Genomic DNA, 24,744 nt, shown 5'->3' with positions numbered 1-24,744 from the left:
TTGGGGCCGTTCTGAGTACCTGCTCCGAGGCAGGGACTTGTTTAGCCCCTGTTAAAGTTCTGGAACTCTGTCCCTCGGGGGTGGTTCCTGCGGTGGAGACACGCACCAACGGCCCCGGCCCCGTAAAATTCCCCCAGAGTTGCTGCGGTGGAAACGGGCCTAAATTCTGACAACCTGCCCAGGTTGTACCCGCCTCTCACCCAGTGTCAGCTGGGATAGGCTCCACCCCTGTGACCCTTAACAGGATACGCAGTTTCAGAAAATGAATGAATGAATGAGCAGTAAGCAATGAAAATCTACTTAAGGAAATGAAACATCCTAAAACTATCCCTCACAGGAAACAGTTTATTTTGGTCAAAGTTGTGTTATCATTGTGACATCATGTAAGTGGAGTGGGGGGAGTTTTGATTACTCCTCCATGTTTGTTTGTGGAAGCCTTTGGGATATCTGCCACTCAACACCGCTGCCAGAAACCATCACATTTATGAGCTATTAAGTCTGAAAAAATAAAAGCTGGGAGGCACAGAAAGCAAACAGGGACACTGTAAAAGGATCACGTGAACTTTTTCCATTATACGTTGATGGTTTTTTGGGTTTTTGGGAGGCACAAGCTAAGAGGATTTCCAAGGACTGTCTCTGAGTGTAACCGCATTTCCTCTCGGCACCCATTTGGTAAAGTGATTATCTACTGATTAATGTTAATGTAAAATAAAGTGAACACAATTTGTAGTTAATGGGCTGAAACATCCAAAACAGAATAAGCCTTTAACACAGACAGTTAGTCCACCCTCCTATATTATACTAATTTATATTAGATTAGATTGTACTATACTATATTGAAATATATTATACTGCATATATACTATATTATTGTCCTGTACTATATAGTATAGTAGCATATAGTAAGCTATAATACAACTCTTTTGACCTAACATGGAGCTGTCTTTATCTGAAAAGTTAGATGGGTTTTGGGATTTTACTTTACAATAAAGTAAATATACACTGCATGCAATTACACTTTTTTGGCACCTTTTGGCATCTAAGGTTAATTTCTCTCAAATTTTGTGTACAAATTTGTTAAAGTTTTGGCAAAGCAAATATAAATATGTGTAATGAGTTTGTCACACCTCAGAAAAAGATGCAGTCAACCCCCAGCCACATCTGAGTAATTAAAAAAGTCGCAGAGTGTATGAAATTACATTTCCAAATCATGAAGAAATAGAATGTATTATCTGCTCTGGGATGCTGAACGTGATGAAGCCACACCCACTCACAGAAAAGCTGCCTCTTCTAATTGTAGTGCTACAATGGACGCTCCATTAGCAGCTTTATTGGACTTGTACAGCCGTAGCGTTTGAGCCACCAGAGCCTGAATCAAAGTCAGAGCCAGTGGACACTGAGCCGCCTGGAAATCAACCTTGTACTTCTCAGTCAGCAACTGACTGATAACTTTTATTTATTTTTTCATACGACAACAAATCTCAGAGGCTCTAGGTCTGATATAGTGTAGAGGCAGGGCTTATGCTACGTGTTGCTCCATCCCATCATCAAGCAGCCCAAAAAGTCCTGGACACAGAAATGGTGAGAAACAGTTCAACTCATCCACTCTTCATCCGTATGCTCCGGCTCACATAAATACGAACGGCAGTCAAACTCAAAAGCTTCATCCACATGATTGAAATCAGGCAAATAATCATCCATGATACTGAAAAACTTTTGAACTGCTCCAGTAATTATACTGTTTCCAAATCTCACTCATGTTTCCACTGTTGTTTTCCTGCAACGAGTGACATCTGCTGATATCTCACAAAGAGACTTTTGCTTCATGAGGCAATAACAAACAGAGTGCAGTGAAAGGTAAAGAGAAACTTCAGAAACTTGAAATAATCTGAGCCACTCTGCTGCAAAAACACACCTGTTAATGGACATACAGTGACGATGTTTAACTGCCCCGTGTCCATTACAGCCTGTTGTGTGGCTGCCGGCCTCTGTTAGCGCGCTCAATACTGGAGCAATTTCAAAAACTGCTGTTCACATCAGTCTCTTTGATCAATATACATGGGAAAATAGGGTCCAGGTTGAAAAATGAAGTTAGTTATCCTGTGCCTTAGGATGGTCACAATAAAAGGCCACTCTAAAATGTGTAGGTTTATCTTGAGAAAAAAAAAAGAAGACCTTTATTAGACACTCTGAGTTATGGATTTCACACGACTAGCACCACAGATATGATTCATTGTTAAGAGAACACTTCTCTTAAGTGCCAGACGCCATCGAAGGTGAGCTGTTGCCCACTCAGGTTTGTGACGACAATACACTGCTGTTAGGTCGAGACCCTGTTGAGGACGACCAGATGAGCTTCAGTTTGTGCAGAAATTCTTGGGTTGTGCAAACCAGTTGTTGTAGCAGCTGTTCAGGTGGCTCCATGATAATAATTTATTTGAGGAATTTCAGTCAGGATTTAGAGTGCATCATAGCACTGAGACAGCACTAGTTAAAATTACAAATGACCTTCTGATTGCTTCAGACAAAGGACTCGTCTCTGTACTTGTTTTATTAGATCTTAGTGCGGCGTTTGACACAATTGACCATCAAATTCTGCTGCAGAGACTGGATCACTTAATTGGCCTAAAAGGTTCTGCACTAAGTTGGTTTAAATCTTATTTATCTGATCGTTTTCAGTTTGTTGACGTTCATAATGAATCGTCCTTACGTACCAAAGTTTGTTTTGGAGTTCCGCAAAGTTCTGTGCTCGGACCAATCCTATTTACTCTATATATGCTTCCTTTAGGCAACATCATTAGAAATCACTCTATAAAGTTCCATTGTTATGCGGATGATACTCAGTTGTATTTATCGATGAAGCCAGAAGAAAGTAATCAATTAACTAAACTCCATAACTTCCTTAAAGACATAAAAACTTGGATGAGCACCAATTTCCTGATGTTAAATTTAGACAAAACTGAAGTTATTGTTCTTGGCCCCAAACAACTCAGAGACTCTTTATCTGATGACATAGTTTCTCTAGATGGCATTGCTCTGGCCTCTAGCACTACCGTAAGAAACCTCGGAGTAATATTTGATCAAGATTTGTCTTTTAATTCTCATTTAAAACAAACCTCACGGACTGCATTTTTTCATCTGCGTAATATTGTGAAAATTAGGCCTATCCTGACCCGAAAAGATGCAGAATTATTGGTCAACGCTTTTGTTACCTCAAGGATGTATTACTGTAAATCTCTATTACAATGTAGCTCTAGTAAGTCGTTAAAAACTCTCCAGCTAATTCAGAATGCAGCAGCACGTGTACTAACAGGAACTAAGAAACGAGATCATATTTCTCCTGTTTTAGCTTCTCTGCACTGGCTCCCTGTAAAATCCAGAATTGAATTTAAAATCCTACTGTTAACTTATAAAGCTCTAAATGGTCAAGCTCCGTCATATCTTAGAGAGCTCATAGTGCCATATTATCCCACCAGAACACTGCGCTCTGAGAACGCAGGGTTACTCGTGGTCCCTAAAGTCTCCAAAAGTAGATCAGGAGCCAGAGCCTTCAGCTATCAGGCTCCTCTCCTGTGGAATCATCTTCCTGTTACGGTCCGGGAGGCAGACACCGTCTCCACATTTAAGACTAGACTTAAGACTTTCCTCTTTGATAAAGCTTATAGTTAGGGCTGGCTCAGGCTTGCCCTGTACCAGCCCCTAGTTAGGCTGACTTAGGCCTAGTCTGCCGGAGGACCCCCCTATAATACACCGGGCCCCTTCTCTCCTTCTCTCTCTCTCTCTCTCTCTCTCTCTCTCTCTCTCTCAATTCAATTCAATTTTTTCAATTCAAATTTGCTTTATTGACATGAAAGTTATAATAACAATATTGTCAAAGCACTTAGAGAATTAATAACATAAAATAAAATAAGTGTAAAAATAGTATAACAACAATAATAGTAATAGTATTAGTAGTAAAAGTAGTAGTAAATAATAGTAATAATAAGTAATAACAAGTGATATATAAAATTTAACATTAAACTATATACATGTATGTGTGTCTGAGGGGGTTGAAGTGTTACATTGTTGTGTTTATGTGTGTGTGTGTGTGTGTGTGTTCATGTGTGTGTGTGTGTGTGTTCATGTGTGTGTGTGTGTGTGTGTGTGTGTGTGTGTGTGTATTAGTTGTGTATCTCAGTGTCCACTGGTCGTTCTCAGCTCGTTACAGCAGCAGATGAATTTTGCTGCAGTCGTTAAACATTTGGGGATTTCTCCCAGTAAATAAGGGAGTTTCTCTGTGTCTGTTTTAAATTCAAATTCGGGCATGTTTGTGTTATATGTGTGAAATATTTGTTTCTTAACGTTTGATATTTTGGACATGAGGTGAGGAAGTGGAGCTCTGTCTCTACCTGTCCTCTGTCACACTGGGAGCAGAGTCTGTCCTCCTCTGGCAGCCAGTTCTGTCTGTGGCGACCTGTTTCTATGGCAAGACTGTGTCCACTGAGTCTGTACATAGCCAACACTTTCCTCACTGAAGCACTTTGGATTGTGCTCAGATAATTTGCTAACGTGTATTCTCTTTTTAGGGCCAGATAACATTGTAATTTACTCTGTGTTTTGGTTGTTTCTTTCCAATATGTAATGTATTTTTCTTTCTGATGGTTTATCATTTGGTTGGGTCTGATTGGGTTGGTGTTTTGGTCTGCAGAGAGCCTCAGGACCAGCCCGAGGGGACTCTTCTCTGGGCAGCTGAGGGCTTTGTGATGGTATGTCTGTGGGTGACTTGACTTCAGGTGGTTGTAAAATTTAATTGATCTCTTTTGTATTTTTAAAATAAGGGGGTATTGGCCGAGTTCTGCTCTGCAGGCGTTGTTTGGGGTCTTTCTCTGGACCTGTAGGATGTTCTTACAGAACTCAGTGTGGAAACTTTCTATGACTGTTTTGTCCCATTTGTCGAAATTTTGATTTAATTTAGGACCCCAGATTTCACTTCCATACAGGAGAATTGGTTCAATTACAAATTGGAATATTTTTAGCCAGATTCGAATTGGAATGTTTGTTTTTATATTTCTTTTTATGGCGCAGAAAGCTCTTCTGGCTTTGTCTCTCAGATCCTTCACAGCCATGTTGGTGTTTCCTGTGTATGTGATGTTTAGGCCGAGGTATGTGTAGTTTTTTGTCTGTTGTAATTTAGTGTTGTCCAAATAGAAATTGTGTGTGTTCATTAGATTTGTGCATTGCTTTTGAAAGATCATTATCTTTGTTTTTGTGGTATTTACAGTCAGGGCCCAGGTCTGACAGAAGTCCTGCAGGATGTTCAGGTGCTGTTGCAAACCCTCTTAGTGGGTGAGAGCAGCACTAAGTCGCCTGCATATAGGAGACTTTTGACCTCTGTGTCTTTCAGGATGAGGCCAGGTGCTGTGGACCGATCTAATTGGTTTGCTAATTCATTGATATATAAATTAAAGAGGATGGGACTGAGGTTGCATCCTTGTCTGACCCCCCGGCCCTGGGAGAAGAAGGCTGTTTGTTTGTCTCCAATTTTTATGGCATATCTGCTTTTTGTATACATATCTTTGATGAAATCGTATGTTTTCCCCCCAATTCCACTTTCAAGGAGCCTGTAGAAAAGACCCTCCAGATGGAGTCAAAGGCCTTTCTGAAATCAACAAAACAGGCGTAGACCTTTCTTTTCTTTACATTTAATTCTTGGTCAATTAAGGTGTGGAGAGTAAATATGTGGTCAGTTGTGCGGGAATTTGGCAAAAATCCAATTTGGCATTTATGTAAAACATTATGTTCAGAAAGAAAATTTACTATTCGTTTATTAATGATGTTACAAAATATTTTTCCCAGGTTACTAGTGACACAGATCCCGCGGTAGTTATTTGGGTCATATTTATCCCCAAATTTATGAATTGGAGTTATTAAACCTTTGTTCCAGATGTCTGGAAAAGTGCCAACTGATATAATTATGTTGAATAGTTTGAGAATCGCCGATTTAATTTTATTGTTTGAGTATTTGATCATTTCGTTTAATATTCCATCGACTCCACAGCTCTTTTTTGTTTTGACGGATTGGATGGTTTCTGTGAGTTCTTGTTCTGTTATTGGGTAATCTAGGGGGTTTTGGTTTTTCTTTAGCGCAGATTCCAGGGTTTTCCATTTATTGTAGATATTGTTTTGATCACTATTTTTTGTGATATTACTATACAGATCTCTGAAGTGATTAGTCCAGGTATTGCCATCTTGAAGTGCCAGTTCATCTTTCTGGTTTTTGTTTATGGTGTTCCATTTCTCCCAGAACCAGTTGGACTCTAAGGATTCCTCGATTTCACAGAGCTGGTTCTTGGTGTGCTGTTCTTTCTTTGTTTTTAGGGTATATTTGTATTGTTTCAGAACATCATCATACTGAAGGCGTATGTTCTGGTTATCTGGATCTCTGTGTTTTTGATTGGATAATCTTCTTAAAGTTTTTCTCAAGTTTTTGCATTCGATGTCAAACCATTTGTTGTTGTTTATTTGTTTATGTTTTTGTTCGAGATTTTCAAATTAGATAATAAAGCCAAATGATGAAAAATTGAATTGATTTTGTTCACAGCAAAGTTTACACCAATGTTATTATGAGGAAACATTTCAGACAGAAATAAATGAATTAAACTCTGTATTTGCTGATTTTCCAGCGCCTCCTGGTACTTCCCTACACTGTCTGGTTTCCATCTGAATGAGTGTGTGCAGTTATAAAGCTGACATGGTCGGGGGACTGTGTTGTTGGATGGTGCCCTTTTCAGATAGATTGTGATCTTGCTGTGGTCTGAGAGGGTGTGAGGGGCTGACTGTGAAGGCTCTGAGAGACACTGGGTGTAGATCTGTGATGAAGTAGTCTACTGTGCTACTGCCCAGAGCTGAACTATAAGTGTAGCGACCCAGAGAGTCCCCTCGCAGCCGGCCGTTGACTATGTACAGACCCAGTGCACGACAGAGCTGCAGAAGCTGGATGCCACTTGTATTTGTGACTTTATCAAAGCTCTTTCTGGTTGGGCCTTCAGGGAGGGGGGAGTATATCCCTCCAGGTAAATGTTTGTCTCCTGGGTGTTCAGAGTGTCTGCTCTTTCCCTGTTCGAGCATTCAAGTCTCCACAGATCAGAATATTTCCCATGCTTTTATAATGGTTAATATCTTCCTCAAGGATAGAAAAACATCAGGGTTATAGTATGGGGACTCTGATGGTGGGATGTAGACTGCACACATGTAGACATGTTGCTCAACACAAAGCATCTTTTGTTAATTTTCAGCCAAATATATGATTCTGCTTTTTAATTATTTCTAATGAGTGAATGAGTTCTGATTTATACCATATAATCATGCCTCCTGAGTCTCTTCCTGTGTGATTGTGGGATTTTTGTTGATGGGATAATAATCTCATTGTATTTTTGAGGACGACCAGTGGAAACGTCTTCTCTGCACCATGTCTCCTGTAAGACAATGATGTCAGAGTCTTTTAACTCTCTAATAAAGTCAGAGTTTCTGCTTTTTAGACCAAAAGCAGAAGTTCTGAGACCTTGAATGTTCCAACATGTTATTGTGAGTGACTTCATCTGTAATTGTGATCTGTTAAAAAAAAGCATAAGATGAACACTGAAAGAAAAGAAAAATCATGTGTAGATAAATAAAAGGAGTGAAATAATATATGATAAGTGAACTGATAATATGTGGTTTGAAATATTGTTAGGAATTGTTGTTTTCTAACAAACCACTTAAAAAAAAAAAAAAAATAAAATAAAAAAAATCTAAACATCATGTTTAACAGTTAACTATTATTTGATCATTAAGCTCTCTGCTCTTCTAACAATCAATTTAAAAATCTAAACTTCATGTTTAACTATTATTTGCTCATTAAGCTCTGGGCTCTTCTACCACGTCCCTATGAGGCGAGAGCATAGCAAGTTTAACATGTGTTGTATGTCCCTGATGTCACCAGAGGAGGGGGAGGCCGATGCTCCTCTCACAGCTGCAGCGTAGCTCCGTCCGATGTTCTGCTGCTCTTGTAGTCTCGTCTCTGCTGTTGGGAGGAGGGGGGGTACGGGACCTCCAGGTAGGGTGGTTCTCCGGCTGGGTATTGGAGGTCTGTGTTGGATCAGCTGTGGTGTAGGCTGCTCGTTGTGATGGTGGTGATGCGGCGGGTGTCGTGGGCCGGCCATTCTCTCTGATGCTCTGGGGTGAGTGTATCGTGGGGGTCTGGGTGGTCTGGAGGGTTGAAGAGATCTTGATGGTCTGCGTGGGATCTGCGCTGTGCGGTTGTTCCTTGGGGTATCTGTAGGGTTCCTGCTGAGGACAACGTCTTTCAGGGTCTTGGCAAAGATGGGGACTGCTTCTTTGTGCAAATGGACGTTGTCATAAAGGCAGTCCAGGTCTAGAGTTGGATGTTGAGCCAAGAAGACGTTGGTTTTGAGTGCGCAGTCCCTGGAGAGGCTGAAGTTCACTCTGTCTATGGTGCGGGGGTGGAAGTCTCTCCTCTGCAGCAGTGTGGAGATGACGATCCTGCTGTTGGGGAAAGTGGTGGAGGCCTTCTCGATCACTCTCTTCAGAGAGTCTGCCACTCTGTCCTGTTGGGGCCTTAAGTCGTTGGTGCCTGTATGGATGATGATGTGGCTCGGCTCACCGAGCTCACGCACCGTCAGCAGCTCCAGAGCTTTCTTCGTGTTGGGGCACCAGATCTTTTCTGCTCTGTGCCGGGGGACCAGGGTTTTGTCATCCAGGAACTTTCCATTAGAGTCCATGAGGAGGAGGATGTCTGCCCTTCTGCCTGGGAGTGTTTGTTGACTCTGGGCTGTGTCTGGATGTGGGGCTGTTCCTGCTGCTGCGGTAGTTTCAGGTCCAGAGCTGCAGGTTGGGTCTCCAGTGGACATGGGGGGTTGGCTGGTGGTTGGGTCAAGGACTTGCCCCGAGGTGTGACTAGAGGTTGAACTTGGTATATGTATAGTGGGGAGCTGGTTGGGAGAGGAAGGTGAGTAGGGGCTACATTCGCTGCGTTGGAGGGAGTGAGCCCTCGAGGAGAGGACTATGTTGTTCTTCAGCTGGTGTAGTCTGAGTTTGGCTGGACCTGGTCTGGATCTGAGGGGGGTCTGTGGACATAAGGGACTGTATAGAGTTCAGTCTTACTTGCTGACTGGACAATGTTCTGTCCCTCTCCTTCAGTTCCTCTCTCAATGTGGCCAGCTCAGCTCTACAGTCGTCTCTGTCTTTCTGTAGTTCCTTCACCTCTTCCCTGAGATGATCCAGCTGGTTCCTCTGGTTGGTTGCTTCTTGTTGAATCTCTCTCAGTTGTGAGTTGACATTGTCCAGTTCTCTTGAGTGTTGCTACGATGTCATTTTTGGGATGAGAGTTAGGTTGTTGTTGGTCCATCTGCTCCTGAGCTGGACTAACTCGATCTCCATTTGGGAGAACTGTTCCTCATGCAGTCCAGGTCCTCAGAGCGCTCTAGGAGAGGAAACTCGCTGTCGGCATCTGTCGGCCGCTTTGTCTGGAGCCGGAGGAGAACAGGACGCTTTGACTCCCAGGGTTGTTGGTGTGCCTGTGAGATTCTCTTTCTCCTTCTCAACACTTGGTTTCATAGCAGCAAAATCGTGCTCAAACTGTCCAAGGTATCCTTGTATCATGGCAGTTCCATTTTTGAACAGGTTGATTGTTGTTCTGGTTGAGTCTGGATCATTGTCTTCCAATATACTGATTTTCCATCCATTACAAATGCCTGCTCTCTTTACTGTTGAGTAATAAGAGCTGATGACATTCAGCCAGGCATAGGGTTCATCAGTCCAGAAGATTAGATTGCAGGTCCTGCCATCTTTGTAGTGGTCCAGGAACAGGGTTTCTGGTCTGTCTCGCAGTGTTTTTTGTTTATATTTGTTCCTTGCTGTTTTGCTCTTAACAGCTGGAGGATAATCGATTGTTTCAGAGCAGGTAGACATCTTGACACAGTTGTTGATATTCAAGTATCTGTACGTTTTGCCTTGAAATAGGGAGGCTTCTATTGCTGCTGCTGCTATTGATGCCGTTGCTAGGCAACCACACACAGCCAACTGTTGTTTAGCTAGGATTAGCTTGTTAGCTGTTAGCTTCAATATTTCAGTTGGAGCTTGTTTTATAGATATAATTGACAAAACTCACTGATTTCAGTGTCCAGTAGCTGGCTGATTGCTGTCACTTTCCTTGTCCTCTCCTTCCTCTTCCTTCTTGGTTTGTTTTGCTTTTTTCTTCCTTTGTTTGATGTCTCTCTTTCTCTCTCTCTCTCTCTGAAGTTTTCCTCCAACTGTATTTCCTCTCTTTCTTCCTCTTCCTTTTGCTCTCTTTCTCTCCTCTGATGGATTTTCATCACTCCTTTTACAATTTTCTCATAAATCTTCTGTGTTCATCCAACTTTTCGACAGAAAACAACTGGTTGATTCAGGAGCTATCATGAAGCATGACTGCTCTGCTGCTCTGACATCTCTCTCTCTCTCTCTCTCTCTCTCTGTCTCATTGTGTCATGTGGATTACTGTTAATTTATTATGCTGATCTGTTCTGTACGACATCTATTGCACGTCTGTCCGTCCTTTTTTCCCTGTTAAAGGGTTTTTTTTGGCAGAGTTTTTCCTTATCCGCTACGAGGGTCATAAGGACAGAGGGATGTCGTATGCTGTAAAGCCCTGTGAGGCAAATTGTGATTTGTGATATTGGGCTTTATAAATAAAATTGATTGATTGATTGATTGGTCTCAGACAATACTGCAGGCAAAGAAGCTACATGTGGAGGTCCTGCCCTGGTGTGCTTACATGTGTCCTGTGGTTGTGACGATGGTTGGATGTACTGCCAAATTCTTCAGTGTCGGCCAATAGCAGCTTTAAAATGAACTGCCAGAACCAGCCATCGTGCTTTTTCTTATTATGCACAATGAGTAAAAATTACATTGATAAGTGTTGTATGTCATGTCCCCATCTGCTCGTGGGCCGTCACGATAAGAGTATTCATGTATAATATGATGTTAATTCCACTTAAATGGATATATTGAGCCAATATCATTTATCCCTACTTGAAACATCTGTGTCTTTGTGTTGTGTGTTCACACTGCTCATTTTAGAGTGGCCTTCTATTGTGACCATCCCGAGGCACACCTGTGTAGTAATGTTGCTCTTTCTTTAGCGTCTTGATCCTGAGCACCTGTCAGGTGGATGGATTATCTTGAAAACAAAAGGCATGCTCACAAACACTGAACAAATTTGTGCACTGAATTTGAGAGGATTAAGCCTTTTGTGTGCATAGAAAGTCTTTTATTTTATCTCTTTAAAAATAAAACAAAAGAATTGCATTCATATTTTTGTTCAGTGTAATTCGTATCAAAAGAAATCAGCCTATGAACGTGCTCTGTTCCATCGACCTGAACTCCGTCTGTGATGATTGTGCTTGACAGTGCTGTAGGTGTACATGTAAATGAAGTACTTACTGTAAGTTTGACCTGGGCATTTAAATGCTTGACAGTCTCTTTATTTCAGCATTTCAAGTTAAAAGCGGTGTCGAGAACAGGCTGTGCCGACGTAAGATACTGTTCAGTGCAATTCTGCCCTTACTTATGCAGGTGATTCCCGTCAGTCTTTGCAAGAGAACACAAAGTAAACATCCTTTTTATATTCTGAACATTTGCCAAGACTCAAAGTTGGCTATGATACTCAGATAAATAGTACTCACTAGTGTTGTTTTGAGGGTCGTCCTCCATGTTTGACTCCCACCTCTGTGATATTATGACAGGTGACCTTAGCTGCAGCAGCAGGAGGAGGGTGACTGTCTCCGGAAAAAAAAAAAAAAAAAAAAGAATCACCGTTTTTTACATTTATTGGAGCAATTTGGCCTTAGTTACCCTCACCGGAGCAGTTTATGACACAGAAGCAAACACACATTTAAACTACAGCTCAGTACGGTAACAACCGGTAAATTAAATAGATTTGCATTTTATGTGATGGATCTACACAAGAGAGTCAGAACTGGTGAAGTGAAACAAAACCCTTGCGTCCACAGCATTCAGTTTTAGTCTCATCTGACAAGAGTATCTTCTTCCATATGTTTGCAAGGCCTCCCACGTGCCTTTTGGCAAACACCTAATGTGTTTCCTCATGTCTTTTTCTTTAAGCAACGGCTTTATTTCTGGCCACTCTTGCACAAAGCCCAGCTCTGTGGAGTGTAAAGATTTAAGTGTTCCTGTGGACAGATAGTCCAGTCTCGCTTTGGAGCTTTCCAGTTCTTTCAGGGTTATCTTTGGTCTTTTTGTTGCCTCTCTGATTAATGCCCTCCCTGCCCGGTCCTTACGCAGCCCCCACTTGGTTTGTTGTGGTGCTGTATTTTTCATTTTTGTAATAATGGATTTAATGGTGCTCTGGGGGATATTCAAAGTTTTGGATATTGTTTTGAAACCCAATCCTGACATATACCTCTACAGAACTTTGGTCCCAGGCCTGTTTTGGGAGCTCCTTGGTCTTCATGGTGCCTCTTGCTTGGTGGCACCTGTTGCTTAGTGGTGTTGCAAATTGTGAGGCCTCCCTGAAAGTAATTTGTAGCACTCAAGCGGCATCCAGAAGCAAATCAATCCCCATTGACCCCCATGTTAAAATAGCCTACTTAACAGAAATATACATGTTTACAGCCCTGTACTAAAAACCATTTTGTTCTCTTAAGATCATTTCCCCATTCATGACAATTGGACAAGGGGTTGAACTATTTTATCAAGGCTTTAAGTCACACATCTTTAAGGGCAGGCCTCTTTGAGTGGCAGGCTGTCTGCGAAGCATCGCTACAGTCTATGATTTAGATCCACCCCTCACTCCTCCACAGCTCCACCCTCTTGTCCAAATATGGTCACTTCTGGCTCCGAAAAATCAAGGTAGTGACAGCCACAATGCCAAACTCAATGCTTAAATGGAAGTCCACAAACCAATGGGGGACATCACGGTGGTTATGTCCATTATTTTATACAGTCTGAGGTAACACCAGATCGTATTTAGGGGCGTCATATCAAACAGGATGAATACACATGCACACACAACTTCCTTTTTTTTCCCCTTATAAGTTCTTAAAAATGTTTTCGGGTTGTCCGTCCGTTCGTCCGTGTGTGTGTCTGTCCTTCTGTACCATTCTCATGAACACAATGTCTCAAGAACGTCTTGAAGGAATTTCTTCAAATTTGAGACATAAATGTTCAATTGAACTCAACGATGAAGTGATTAGATTCTGGTGGTTAAAGGTCAAGGTCACCATGACCTTGCATCTGTCTGTCTCTCATGAACACGATATCTCAAGAACGCCTTAAGTGAATTTCTTCAAATGTGGCACAAACACCAACTTGGATTCAACGATGAACTGATTAGAATTTGGAAGTCAATGGTCAAGGTCATTGATCTTGCGTCAGTCTCATTTTTTTTTACCATGATATCTTGGGGAGAAGCCAGTGAAGATTCATCCAGGTCATAGTAATCATACGTGCTATACGTAGGCAACTGAACCCAAGCAAGTCCAGTTGCCTACGTATAGCACGTATGATCTTGATAAGAAGCTGAGGGAATTTCCTCAAATTTAACACAAACGTTCACTGGGACTCAAGGATGAACCGATTATATTTTGGTGGTCAGAGGTTAAGGTCACCATGACCTTGCGTCCATTACTCTCTGATGATTGAATATATCTCAAGAACAACTTCAGTGAATTTCTTCAAATTTGGCACAAACACCCACTTGAATGAACTGATTTGAATGTGGTGGTCAGAAGTCAAGGTCACTGTGTCCTTGTGTCTGTCTCATTTGGTGAATTTGATATCTCAAGAGGGCCACGAGGGAATATTTCCAAATTTAATACAAAAGTCCAGTTGGACTCAAGGATGAACTGATTAGATTTGGGTGGTCAAAAGTCACGACTGTGACCTTGCATCAGTCTCTTTCTCATGAACAGGATCTCTCAAGACCAACTTGAGGGAATTTCTTTCTTACTCAAACATCCACTTTGAGTCAAAGCTGAACTGATTAGAATTTGGTGGTCAAGGGCAAGGTCACGGTAACCTTCTGTCCATCTCAGTTCAAGGCCTTGAGGGAATTTCCTCAAATTTGACACAAATGTCCACTTGGACTCACAAATGAACTGACTAGAATTATTTGATGGTTGAAGGTCAAAGGTCACTGTGACCTTACAAAACATTGTTTTTGGCCATAACTCAGGAACTCATACGCTAATGGGCCTTCTTCACAGCAGACATCATTACTTGTCATGGCAGGAAAAGCACAGGTTACATTGATGACATTAACAAAGGCTCAGTTCCATTAAGTGTGCCATTAAATTATTCCAGTGAGCCAGCATGCACAGTACCATGACCTCCTCTAAATGGAAGGCATCATTAATGTTATTAAATACACCTACCCTGCTTTTCCTACTATGACATTTAAAAATGTCCGCTGTGAGAAAAGCCATTATGACAACATTTTATACAAATGTCTAACGGGATAAAGTGATGACAGTTTATATCCAAAAGTCAAAGGTCAACTTTACCGTGATGTCATAATGTTGCGAAAGAACACTTTTCTGTCCATTTATTCAACATCATATCTCAGGAACAGAAGGGAGACATTTGGTGAAATACTTAATTAGTTAACACTAATCTTGAAGTTGTGCTGATTGTATAGATCTTGTGTGTGTGTGAAGCATACATGTTTTCACAGTCATGGATGTAAACTGTAACTGTAACTAGACGGGTTTAAATTCAACTTAAATTAGAGATTAAAATGCAACAAAACATCAAGAATGCCAAGTGAATACTGGCATACTAGATGAATACTTTTTCAAGGCACTGTAGAATTGGAGACATAATGGATGATCATTTTACTCTCCCTACCATGCTCTCTGCCTGCCACTTTCCCTCTTACATATTGGATGCTTTTCTCCATGCTGTGTTAGCTTACAGTTCAGTGAGGTGAGTCATTCAAGACAAACTTTTCTCAGCGTCCTTCCAGAGTCAAAGAAAAAAGTCTCTGGAGTTTGTTACATGTAGATCAAAGCACCGTCTCCACTCTGTCTCCCTGCCTTCCCCCTCTGGCTGTATTCCTCTGGTCCTGATTTCTCACATCCCCCCCCCACCACCACCACTTCTGTTCTTTTTGTCTTTCTTTCCCACCTGTCCTGTTCTCTTTCCTCTTCCACACTCTCTATCGTTTTCTCTAGAACGTGTGTTGAGAACTGTAGAGCTTCAGCACAAATGGAATAAACAAGATGCAATTAACACCACGATGCTAACATGGAAACGTTTGCCAGAAAAAAAGCAGTTTTTTTTTTAGCAAGCATCTTTCTGTGCCAAACTCATCCTCTCTCTTCATCCCTCAAGTCTCCTCTTCACCACCTCCTCTTCTCATTTCATCCCACCTGCCAACCCCCCCCCCCCCCCAGTTTCTACTTCAGCATCCTTTGTTGTTCCTCCCCCTCTTAATCACGCCTGTGAAACTGATGGAGAGGTGAAACCCTTCCACACAATGTGCTGTGGCATGTTTTCGGCCAACATGAAAATATAAATCAAAACGACAAATGAGAACTGCACCTTTGTTAAAGTGATTTGGTGTTATAATGATATACCTGTCGTTCCTGTGCACACAGCTGGTAGTTGCTATAGAAACGTGTCACCTAGCAGCAGCACATGTAGTTGCTATAGGGACAACACAGCACGTGACGTCTCCTATAGATGATATAGATAATATGACAGAGGAGGTGTTACGATGTAGAGTGGGGGGAAGTCTCTGCTCTGTGAGACATAATGTGACTCATTTAAGAGTGTCTGTTAGTGTTAAAATGTCTCCAGCAGCAGAATAAATCTGCTCTTGGAGGGGTATATTAAATCATATCAGGAGTTTTCTTGCCTTGCTGTGAGTATGCACAGACAAACAGCCGGAGCAATTTAGTTATTACTCAGGTGATCACACAGAGGCTAATTCATGATTCATTAAACACTGATTTGGGGAATTTATTGCGGCAGTGAAGTGGAAAATAGAGCGATGGATTTCGCATTATTTATAAGTTGTATCTGATAGCAGGTGGAAAAACTAACATTAATATTTACACAGTCTGAGTATGATCACCGTGTGATTCATTCATCAAAAAAAAAGGCAACGTTGTTGCAGTAAAATAAATTCTCTCTCTTCAAGGGGAATGATTATATTTTTCTTGAGGCTATATAACGTGGTGGAAACACTACTGCAACCTGCTCATGTACGCGTATACTGCGAGATCTGGGAAGCCAGTAGGTAGTAGCATCATCACAGTGAACAGTAACTGCCTGCTTGTGTCAATATAAATGGACTATAGAATTTAGACATTTGCAAAATAACTAAACATGCTGTCACTTTTATGGTAAATAACCTATATGACTGGAGCATGTGTGACTTTACTTTGAAAGGACAGACACAGGAAGTGTCCACGCTCAGCAGTCAGACAGGAGTCAGGTTAATCTCCAGGGCTGGTACCTGCGGTTATTCCACAGGCTAGTTAATAACATGTCGGGCAGGAAATCCAAAGTGTGGGATCATTTTGAGAAGGTGAAGGACGAACCCAAGGTGATATGTAAACTCATCTTCATTGGTCGACTACAAACATGACGTATCATGTGAAACATGGAAGTAGCTACATGCTCATTAGCCCACAGCGTCATTAACAGGCGGCTCGCTCAGTGTGTGACGTGCACTTGGAGATAAAACATAGGCCTATATTAATGAAGGTTCATTAGTACGGTTTGTATTTCTCTGTAATGTAGCACAGTGTTAACAATGACAAGGAAAGCTCCTAGTTGGAGGCAGCCCTAGTCATACTTTTCTGACTGACTTCTTTTGTCTTCCAGCAGTTATAGTTCATACAATAAAATGGCAGGATTTCAGTGCATGTTGTGATCCTAGCATCCCCCTCACGGGAAAATTCTGCCTAGCAACAGGCACAGCATATTATCTTTTGGTGGCTAGCTATTGAGATAATAAATCAATATTTACATGATAGCTATTAACACAGTAACTGTGGTCAAGCGAACCATCATTTGTGAAAACCCTGTGCCAGCTGCTGCTTTGATTTGAGGCTTGTGTATTTGTTGTGTTATGGTACGGGGGCTTGGAGCGGCCAAAAAAGGCCACGTGTTCTCACTCCCTTCTCTCACTTCCAACAACAAATACTGACGCTTGGTTAGTGGCTCATCAACATCAAAATATTACATGCTTGAGACCCCTCCTGGGTCAGTTATGGAGGTCCCTGAAGCAAAATCTCATCAAATGGGGGTCTGTGACCTAATATGCATTAATTTAAGGGTCCATGACACAAAAGAGGTTGAGAACCACTGGAACAAGCTGTAATTACTGGAAGACACAAGAGGTCAGGAAGGTTTAAGGCAGTTTCCTTGTCTTTTAATAGTGTATAGTTAACATATTAAGGATTCAGGAAGTGACAGCAAGTTTATTAGTACTGCAAATGTTGAAATTCAACGCTCTATTCACATCACCACTGGCAGGCAGGTACTGTTTACCATGATGATGCTCCTACCCAGTGGTTTCCCGGCGTGCCCATGTAATACTCATGTACTTGAGGGTGTTGCAGTATTTCTTCCATCAGGTCACACAGCCTCCAGAATAGTATCAGTGTTTTAAAAATGGCCGTTGTTCCTCTTTAAAAAGATTTCTTCAAATACATTATGCATGCAAAAGAGATGTACGGCACCACCGCGTTGAGCACGGTTACTGAATATTTACCTTGTCGCTTCATGTGGTCACTGCACGAGTCTGACACATTCTCCACAGTAGAAAGCTGTGTTGTGTCAGAGCCTGAGTGGTTTCTCATTAGGCCTCTGGTGCGTCTGTTACGGCAGCGCTTCGTTCTCTGTGCTTGTTAAAACTACAGATGCACTTGTCTTGTTTCTCTGCCTCTGTCCTGTCCTCACTTGCAGGAAAAAGTACTCCCCCCTCTTTATTTTCCGGCCTTTCTGTCCACTTACTTTGTCTCCTTGAAAACAGTTTTACATTGTTGTTTACTGTTCAGCTTTTTGCACAGATGTTTAGTTTCCTATCATGACTCAGTGCTGTACCCAAGTAGGTGCACTGATGTTAATAAGTTTTTCTACATCCCTCTCCCTCCTGTCACCTTTTCTCTTACTTTTTGCCTTCCCTGTCTCCTTTCCTCTATCCTTCCCCTGTACTCCCATCCATCCCTTTCTCAGTAAGCGGAGTAAATATCTCCTCCTGCTTCTGAAACATTGTGTGGGTTCCTATTTGACGCACACCAAGCAGCGAAAGGAGAGAATCAAGTGGAGGGAGAGATGGAGATGGAGAGGGAGTGAGAGGAAGCACAGAAAAACCCGAGAAACAAGGCTGGTTGTGTTTGTCCTTGTGATTCACCATCTGTGGTGAAGCACTTTCCTACAGCAGTATTACCAACAAGATGATTGACATGAAAAATACATTAAGATGTGAGAAGGAGAAAAGAGGGTAGGAGGAGAGAACGTCTGGTCCTGTGTGTGATTCACAGGAATACTAAAAGCTTTGTCTGATTCCGAATCTTAAAGCAATAAAGCTTTGAGACAAGAAAGGAAGGAGGGGGAGAGATGGAAGGAAGTGACCAAATAAAATAAAATTAGAATTAGAGACAGATTAAAAATAGAGAGGACAGAGGGCAGGGGAAGGAGAAAGACAAACAGAGAGACGTGCAATGAGAAAGTCAGCTGGGGTGGGGATAAAGGAAGGGAAAAAATTATTCAGGGTCACAACCAGAATGCATTAGCACACACAGACTGAGGGTGAGAATGAAAGAGAGATTTACAGATAGTGTGTTCTTGGAGGAAGAAAGAGAGACCGAGAGATGTGGAAGCATGGGGGGAAAGAGAAATTAAGAAATAGATAGAAGGTCACGAGTGTGTTCTTGTTCCCATGCTAAATCTGTTCTACCTCCTTATATCCACAGACGTGCACTCGTACACACAAACATGCACGAAGCACAGAGAACTGCCAACCGCTAATATAAAGCAGTAAGACTGAAGTCATATTAAAGTAATACTGAAAAAAAATTATTATTATTATATTATATTATATTTGCATATGAAGTTAACGTTCTAACTGATAATAATGTATCACAATAAGATTTAACTGATAATAATGTATCACAGTAACGTTCTAACTGATAATAATGTATCACAATAAGATTTAACTGATAATAATGTATCACAATAACGTTCTAACTGATAATAATGTATCACAATAAGATTTAACTGATAATAATGTATCACAATAAGATTTAACTGATAATAATGTATCACAATAACGTTCTAACTGATAATAATGTATCACAATAACGTTCTAACTGATAATAATGTATCACATTAACGTTCTAACTGATAATAATGTATCACAATAAGATTTAACTGATAATAATGTATCACAGTAATGTTCTGATAATAATGTATCACAATAACGTTCTAACTGATAATAATGTATCACAGTAACGTTCTAACTGATAATAATGTATCACAATAACGTTCTCACTGATAATAATGTATCACATTAACGTTCTAACTGATAATAATGTATCACAATAAGATTTAACTGATAATAATGTATCACAGTAATGTTCTGATAATAATGTATCACAATAAGATTTAACTGATAATAATGTATCACAGTAACGTTCTAACTGATAATAATGTATCACAATAAGATTTAACTGATAATAATGTATCACAATAACGTTCTAACTGATAATAATGTATCACAATAAGATTTAACTGATAATAATGTATCACAATAAGATTTAACTGATAATAATGTATCACAATAACGTTCTAACTGATAATAATGTATCACAATAACGTTCTAACTGATAATAATGTATCACATTAACGTTCTAACTGATAATAATGTATCACAATAAGATTTAACTGATAATAATGTATCACAGTAATGTTCTGATAATAATGTATCACAATAAGATTTAACTGATAATAATGTATCACAGTAACGTTCTAACTGATAATAATGTATCACAATAACATTTAACTGATAATAATGTATCACAGTAAGATTTAACTGATAATAATGTATCACAGTAACGGGCTAACTGATAATAATGTATCACAATAACATTTAACTGATAATAATGTATCACATTAACGTTCTAACTGATAATAATGTATCACAATAACATTTAACTGATAATAATGTATCACAGTAAGATTTAACTGATAATAATGTATCACAATAACATTTAACTGATAATAATGTATCACATTAATGTTCTAACTGATAATAATGTATCACAATAACATTTAACTGATAATAATGTATCACAGTAACATTCTAACTGATAATAATGTATCACAATAACATTTAACTGATAATAATGTATCACAATAACATTTAACTGATAATAATGTATCACATTAACATTTAACTGATAATAATGTATCACATTAACGTTCTAACTGATAATAATGTATCACAATAACATTTAACTGATAATAATGTATCACATTAACGTTCTAACTGATAATAATGTATCACAATAACATTTAACTGATAATAATGTATCACATTAACATTCTAACTGATAATAATGTATCACAATAACATTTAACTGATAATAATGTATCACAATAAGATTTAACTGATAATAATGTATCACATTAACGTTCTAACTGATAATAATGTATCACAATAACATTTAACTGATAATAATGTATCACATTAACGTTCTAACTGATAATAATGTATCACAATAACATTTAACTGATAATAATGTATCACATTAACATTCTAACTGATAATAATGTATCACAATAACGTTCTAACTGATAATAATGTATCACATTAACATTCTAACTGATAATAATGTATCACAGTAACGTTCTAACTGATAATAATGTATCACAGTAACGTTCTAACTGATAATAATGTATCACAATAACATTTGACTGATAATAATGTATCACAATAACGTTCTAACTGATAATAATGTATCACAATAACATTTAACTGAAAATAATGTATCACATTGACGTTCTAATTGATAATAATGTATCACAATAACGTTCTAACTGTTAATAATGTATCACATTAACGTTCTTACTGATAATAATGTTTCACAATAACATTCGAACAGATAATGTATCACAATCCCATCACAATCGTATTCTAACTGGATGTTCTATGTTCTACTGTAATTGTGTTCTAGTGTATGGCGGCTGACACCTGAATTGCTGGGATCACTGTGATGACATTAAGATTCATATTTTCATCTACAGTTTCAAAGTTGTAGAGCACCAGTATCAACATGTTGTCCACCAAAAACTGTAAATCTGTCGCAATTAAGTTACATTGCCAGAATTTGGCCTGACAAGGGCTACTCAAAATTTCCATCCACCTTGGTTATTCAACATCAAACACAGCCAATCCTCTTAGTGCTACACAGGACAATGCTAATGTTTGTGTGAGCCCAGATTAACAGGCATTTAAAACCAAAGGAAAGCTCCTGCAATGAGCCTGTGTTTGTTTTAAACCCTCTTCCCTTTAATAACTATTAATAGACATCTGAGCAGCTGGTGAGTAGAGAGACTATGATTCATTTGAATATTATGTCATAATTGCAGCACTGTATTTCCAAATTTATAACTGCAACAACAACGTAAATAACAACAACAATGCCAACAACAAAAACATAAACGACAAATTAAAAGGAATGAAAAACTATGCAAGATCAAAAAACACAAGCCATATGTGCTTCTCCCTCCGTCTGTTTACTTCCTTTTTTATATCTCTTATCTTGTTTTCTGAGATTCTCTCATACACACAAGAATGTAGTAAACAAACATCCGCAGCTGTAGATGTATGACTATCCGTGCACGCGCGCACACGCACACACACATCCCTGCCCATGTTGTCCTGAAGGCTGACTGCCAACAACAAAAACATCAGCAGTAAACAGAGAATGTGTACGTGTTTGTGTGCGTACATCTGTATCACTGCTGAATCGTAAACAGGATTTCTTGAACTTGTAAAGACGCTGAAATTCTGACACAGTGTCCCTGTTAAAGTGTAAAAACAACTGTCACCTGCAGCATTTCAAGAGTCACTGCTGAATGTGAAATGACACGCTTGCGTAAAAGAAGACAAATACAGCTGTGATCCCTGGAACTGGTTCAATCTGCTTGATTGTGAGAGATGCTGCACCCTGAATACCAAGCGTCTCACACCTCCTACTGTATGTACAGAGCATCTGGGAGACTCTGGCTGTGCTGCGACACATATGTGCATCCCTGGACCTGTTCTTATAATATTGCTCTTGGTAATATTTTTGTATGGCTCCTTTACCAATGTGGATGTTTGCAGTTATTGTTTTCAGCTGCACATATTTGAGTGTGTGTAGAGAGGACCAAACACACAAACAGGAAACAGCTCTCCACCAGCAGTCGTTTGATGACATAGCAGTACAAACATGCACACAACAGATGCTGGACACACAGTGTTAAACTCATTACTACTTAAAGAGGGTAGAACAAGTCATTGTTTTGCAAGTCACAAGTAAGTCTCAAGTCTTTGCACTCAAGTTCCAAGTCAAGTCCCAAGTCATAAACTTTGAGCTTCTAGTCCTAAACAAGTCAAATACCAATATTAAATTTTGTGTTTCCTCCAGGTGCTCCAGCTTCCTCCCACAGTCCAAAGACATGCAGGTTAATTGGTGACTCTAAATTGTCCGCAGGTGTGAATGTGAGTGTGAATGGTTGTCTGTCTCTATGTGTCAGCCCTGTGATAGTCTGGTGACCTGTCCAGGATGTACCCTGCCTCTCACCCAGTGTCAGCTGGGATAGGCTCCAGCCCCCACGACCCCCAACAGGATAAGCGGTTACGGAAAATGAATGAATGAATGTTGAAACAAGTTTGATAAGAAGTTCCTTTGCTGTTAAAATAACATTAGCTAAGCATTAGCTTGCTATGTTAATATTAGCCTCAACATAACTTTCTTTGTGCCACTACAAATGTTGAACAAAGTTGGAAGCTGCTGTGGTTGAATTGTACACAGACAAAATGATCTTTGGTATTCTTTCACCAGTTTGTGCTGAGTAATGTTACTTCGTCATAGTTCTCACCTGCACCTAGACTGGATGCTGATAGATTGGTTCAAACAAAGTGGAGCTGGGGAGTTAAAGGGAGTAGCGTCAGACCTGTTAAAACATAAGTGAACAGGCAACCTTCAAGTGCAAAGTTAGTCCACTAAACAAGCTTTTTTTCCACAAAGACCGCCTCATATCGTTAGGATAAATGTCAGAGAACATATAGAAAACCACATGTAAACGTGTTGTCTTACCTTACTGGTGTGCTGCCATGTTTGTTTACCATTTAGCTCTGCTTTCCAAAGCGCGGCCGAAATATATCTGGCGAGCTCTAGATAAAGCCCAGCTGGATACTACTCCAGGTGGAGGTGTCTCGTCCTCGGTCACATCCAGACCTTGAAAATAAGGCTGCAACCGGTCCCATTCCTTGCAACAGAGGCATTCCTCTTCTGTGGGCACTGGGGCACAGCATTCACAGGTACACCACCAATCTCCAGAGCTACGCAGCCTTGCAGCAGCCATTCCTCCTCTCTCGTCCTCTACCTGTTGCGCCTCTCTCTCTCCTCCTCCGTTCTTCAATTTCACGAAGCTCTTCGTCAGTGTATTCTGGCTCAAATAAATAAGGGCAGCCATCAAACTCTGCAAAATCAAATTCCTCCTCCACAAAGTCGAAGTCTGGCAAAAAGTCAGCCATTATTCTATAAATCTTTCATAAAATAAATGAATGAACTTTTCAGGCTACTGTCCGGTTCTGCCGTCCAGCTGTTGCTGCTTGTTCTTGCCAGATATATTTCGGCTGCGCTTTGGAAAGCAGAGCTAGATGGTAAACAAACATGGCAGCACACCAGTAAGGTAAGACAACACGTTTACGTGTCATTTTCTATATGTTCTCTGACATTTATCCTAACGATATGAGGCGGTCTTTGTGGAGAAAAAGCTTGTTTAGTGGACTAACTTTGCACTTGAAGGTTGCCCGTTCACTTATGTTTTAACAGGTCTGACGCTACTATGCGCCCCGGCTGTATCTAGGCTAACGGCTAACATGCTAACTATTATTTTTATGTCACTAGTCACTTGAAACAAATTTAGGACGATAGGAGACAGGTTGAAATAAACCGAAATTTCCCTTGAAGTGTCAACTTGATGCTAATGCTTGCTGTTGATTCAGGAAATGAAGGGATATTAATGGATTCAAGGCACACTTTCTACACAACATACATACTTCTCAATCTTTAGTCTTGGGGGAAGGTACCAAGTACCTTCAGGTCAAAAGGCTCAACTCCAAGGGAAGTCACAAGTCACTGGTGTTCAAGTCAAAGTGGAGCTGAATGTTTTTTTTAAGTCTAAAGTTGAGTCTTAATCATTCTAACTTAAGTGCACCTCATGTGACTGAAGTCCACACCTGCTAATTTGCTGTTCCATGTGTATCTGCAGGTTCAGTATGACTGCAGCAGCAGGTGTGCTAACAGGCTTGGCTAAGCTAAAGCGCCAAGACTCCGCCCGCTCTCAGCACCGGCCCTTACCTACATCACCAGGCCTGGGAAACTCCGCCCCAGAAGCTGCCCCCAGGTAATTCTCTTCTTTTCATAAATTCAGTACCAATACAAATGTATTGTGTGTTGACAAATTAGCTTTTTCATC

General features: G+C 40.3%; 2 protein-coding genes across 5 annotated transcripts in view; one reads left to right on the top strand and one right to left on the bottom strand.

The window, feature by feature from the left end:
• tmem244 (transmembrane protein 244) overlaps nucleotides 1-24,744 on the bottom strand; it is a 146,326-nt gene that overhangs the window by 34,786 nt on the left and 86,796 nt on the right. For all 3 annotated transcript variants that reach the window (XM_049589300.1, XM_049589301.1, XM_049589302.1), the window contains exon 5: nucleotides 11,703-11,795. The gene's annotated coding sequence lies outside the window, so the exon portion shown is untranslated. The remainder of the gene's footprint in view (nucleotides 1-11,702; nucleotides 11,796-24,744) is intronic.
• Nucleotides 1-24,744, top strand: part of tmem200a (transmembrane protein 200A) — a 93,248-nt gene that overhangs the window by 11,763 nt on the left and 56,741 nt on the right. For both annotated transcript variants that reach the window (XR_007450294.1, XM_049589282.1), the window contains exon 2: nucleotides 24,538-24,672. Coding sequence is in view for 1 of the 2 variants with exons in the window: in XM_049589282.1 (XP_049445239.1) it covers nucleotides 24,545-24,672 (128 nt within the window). In the remaining variant the exon portion in view is untranslated. The remainder of the gene's footprint in view (nucleotides 1-24,537; nucleotides 24,673-24,744) is intronic.

The sequence above is a fragment of the Epinephelus fuscoguttatus genome, linkage group LG11 (assembly GCF_011397635.1).
Source record: "Epinephelus fuscoguttatus linkage group LG11, E.fuscoguttatus.final_Chr_v1".
Classification (NCBI taxonomy): Eukaryota; Metazoa; Chordata; class Actinopteri; order Perciformes; family Serranidae; genus Epinephelus; species Epinephelus fuscoguttatus.
The sequence above is the reverse complement of the archived record's forward strand: the minus strand, read 5'-3'. Positions and strand labels throughout refer to the sequence as shown.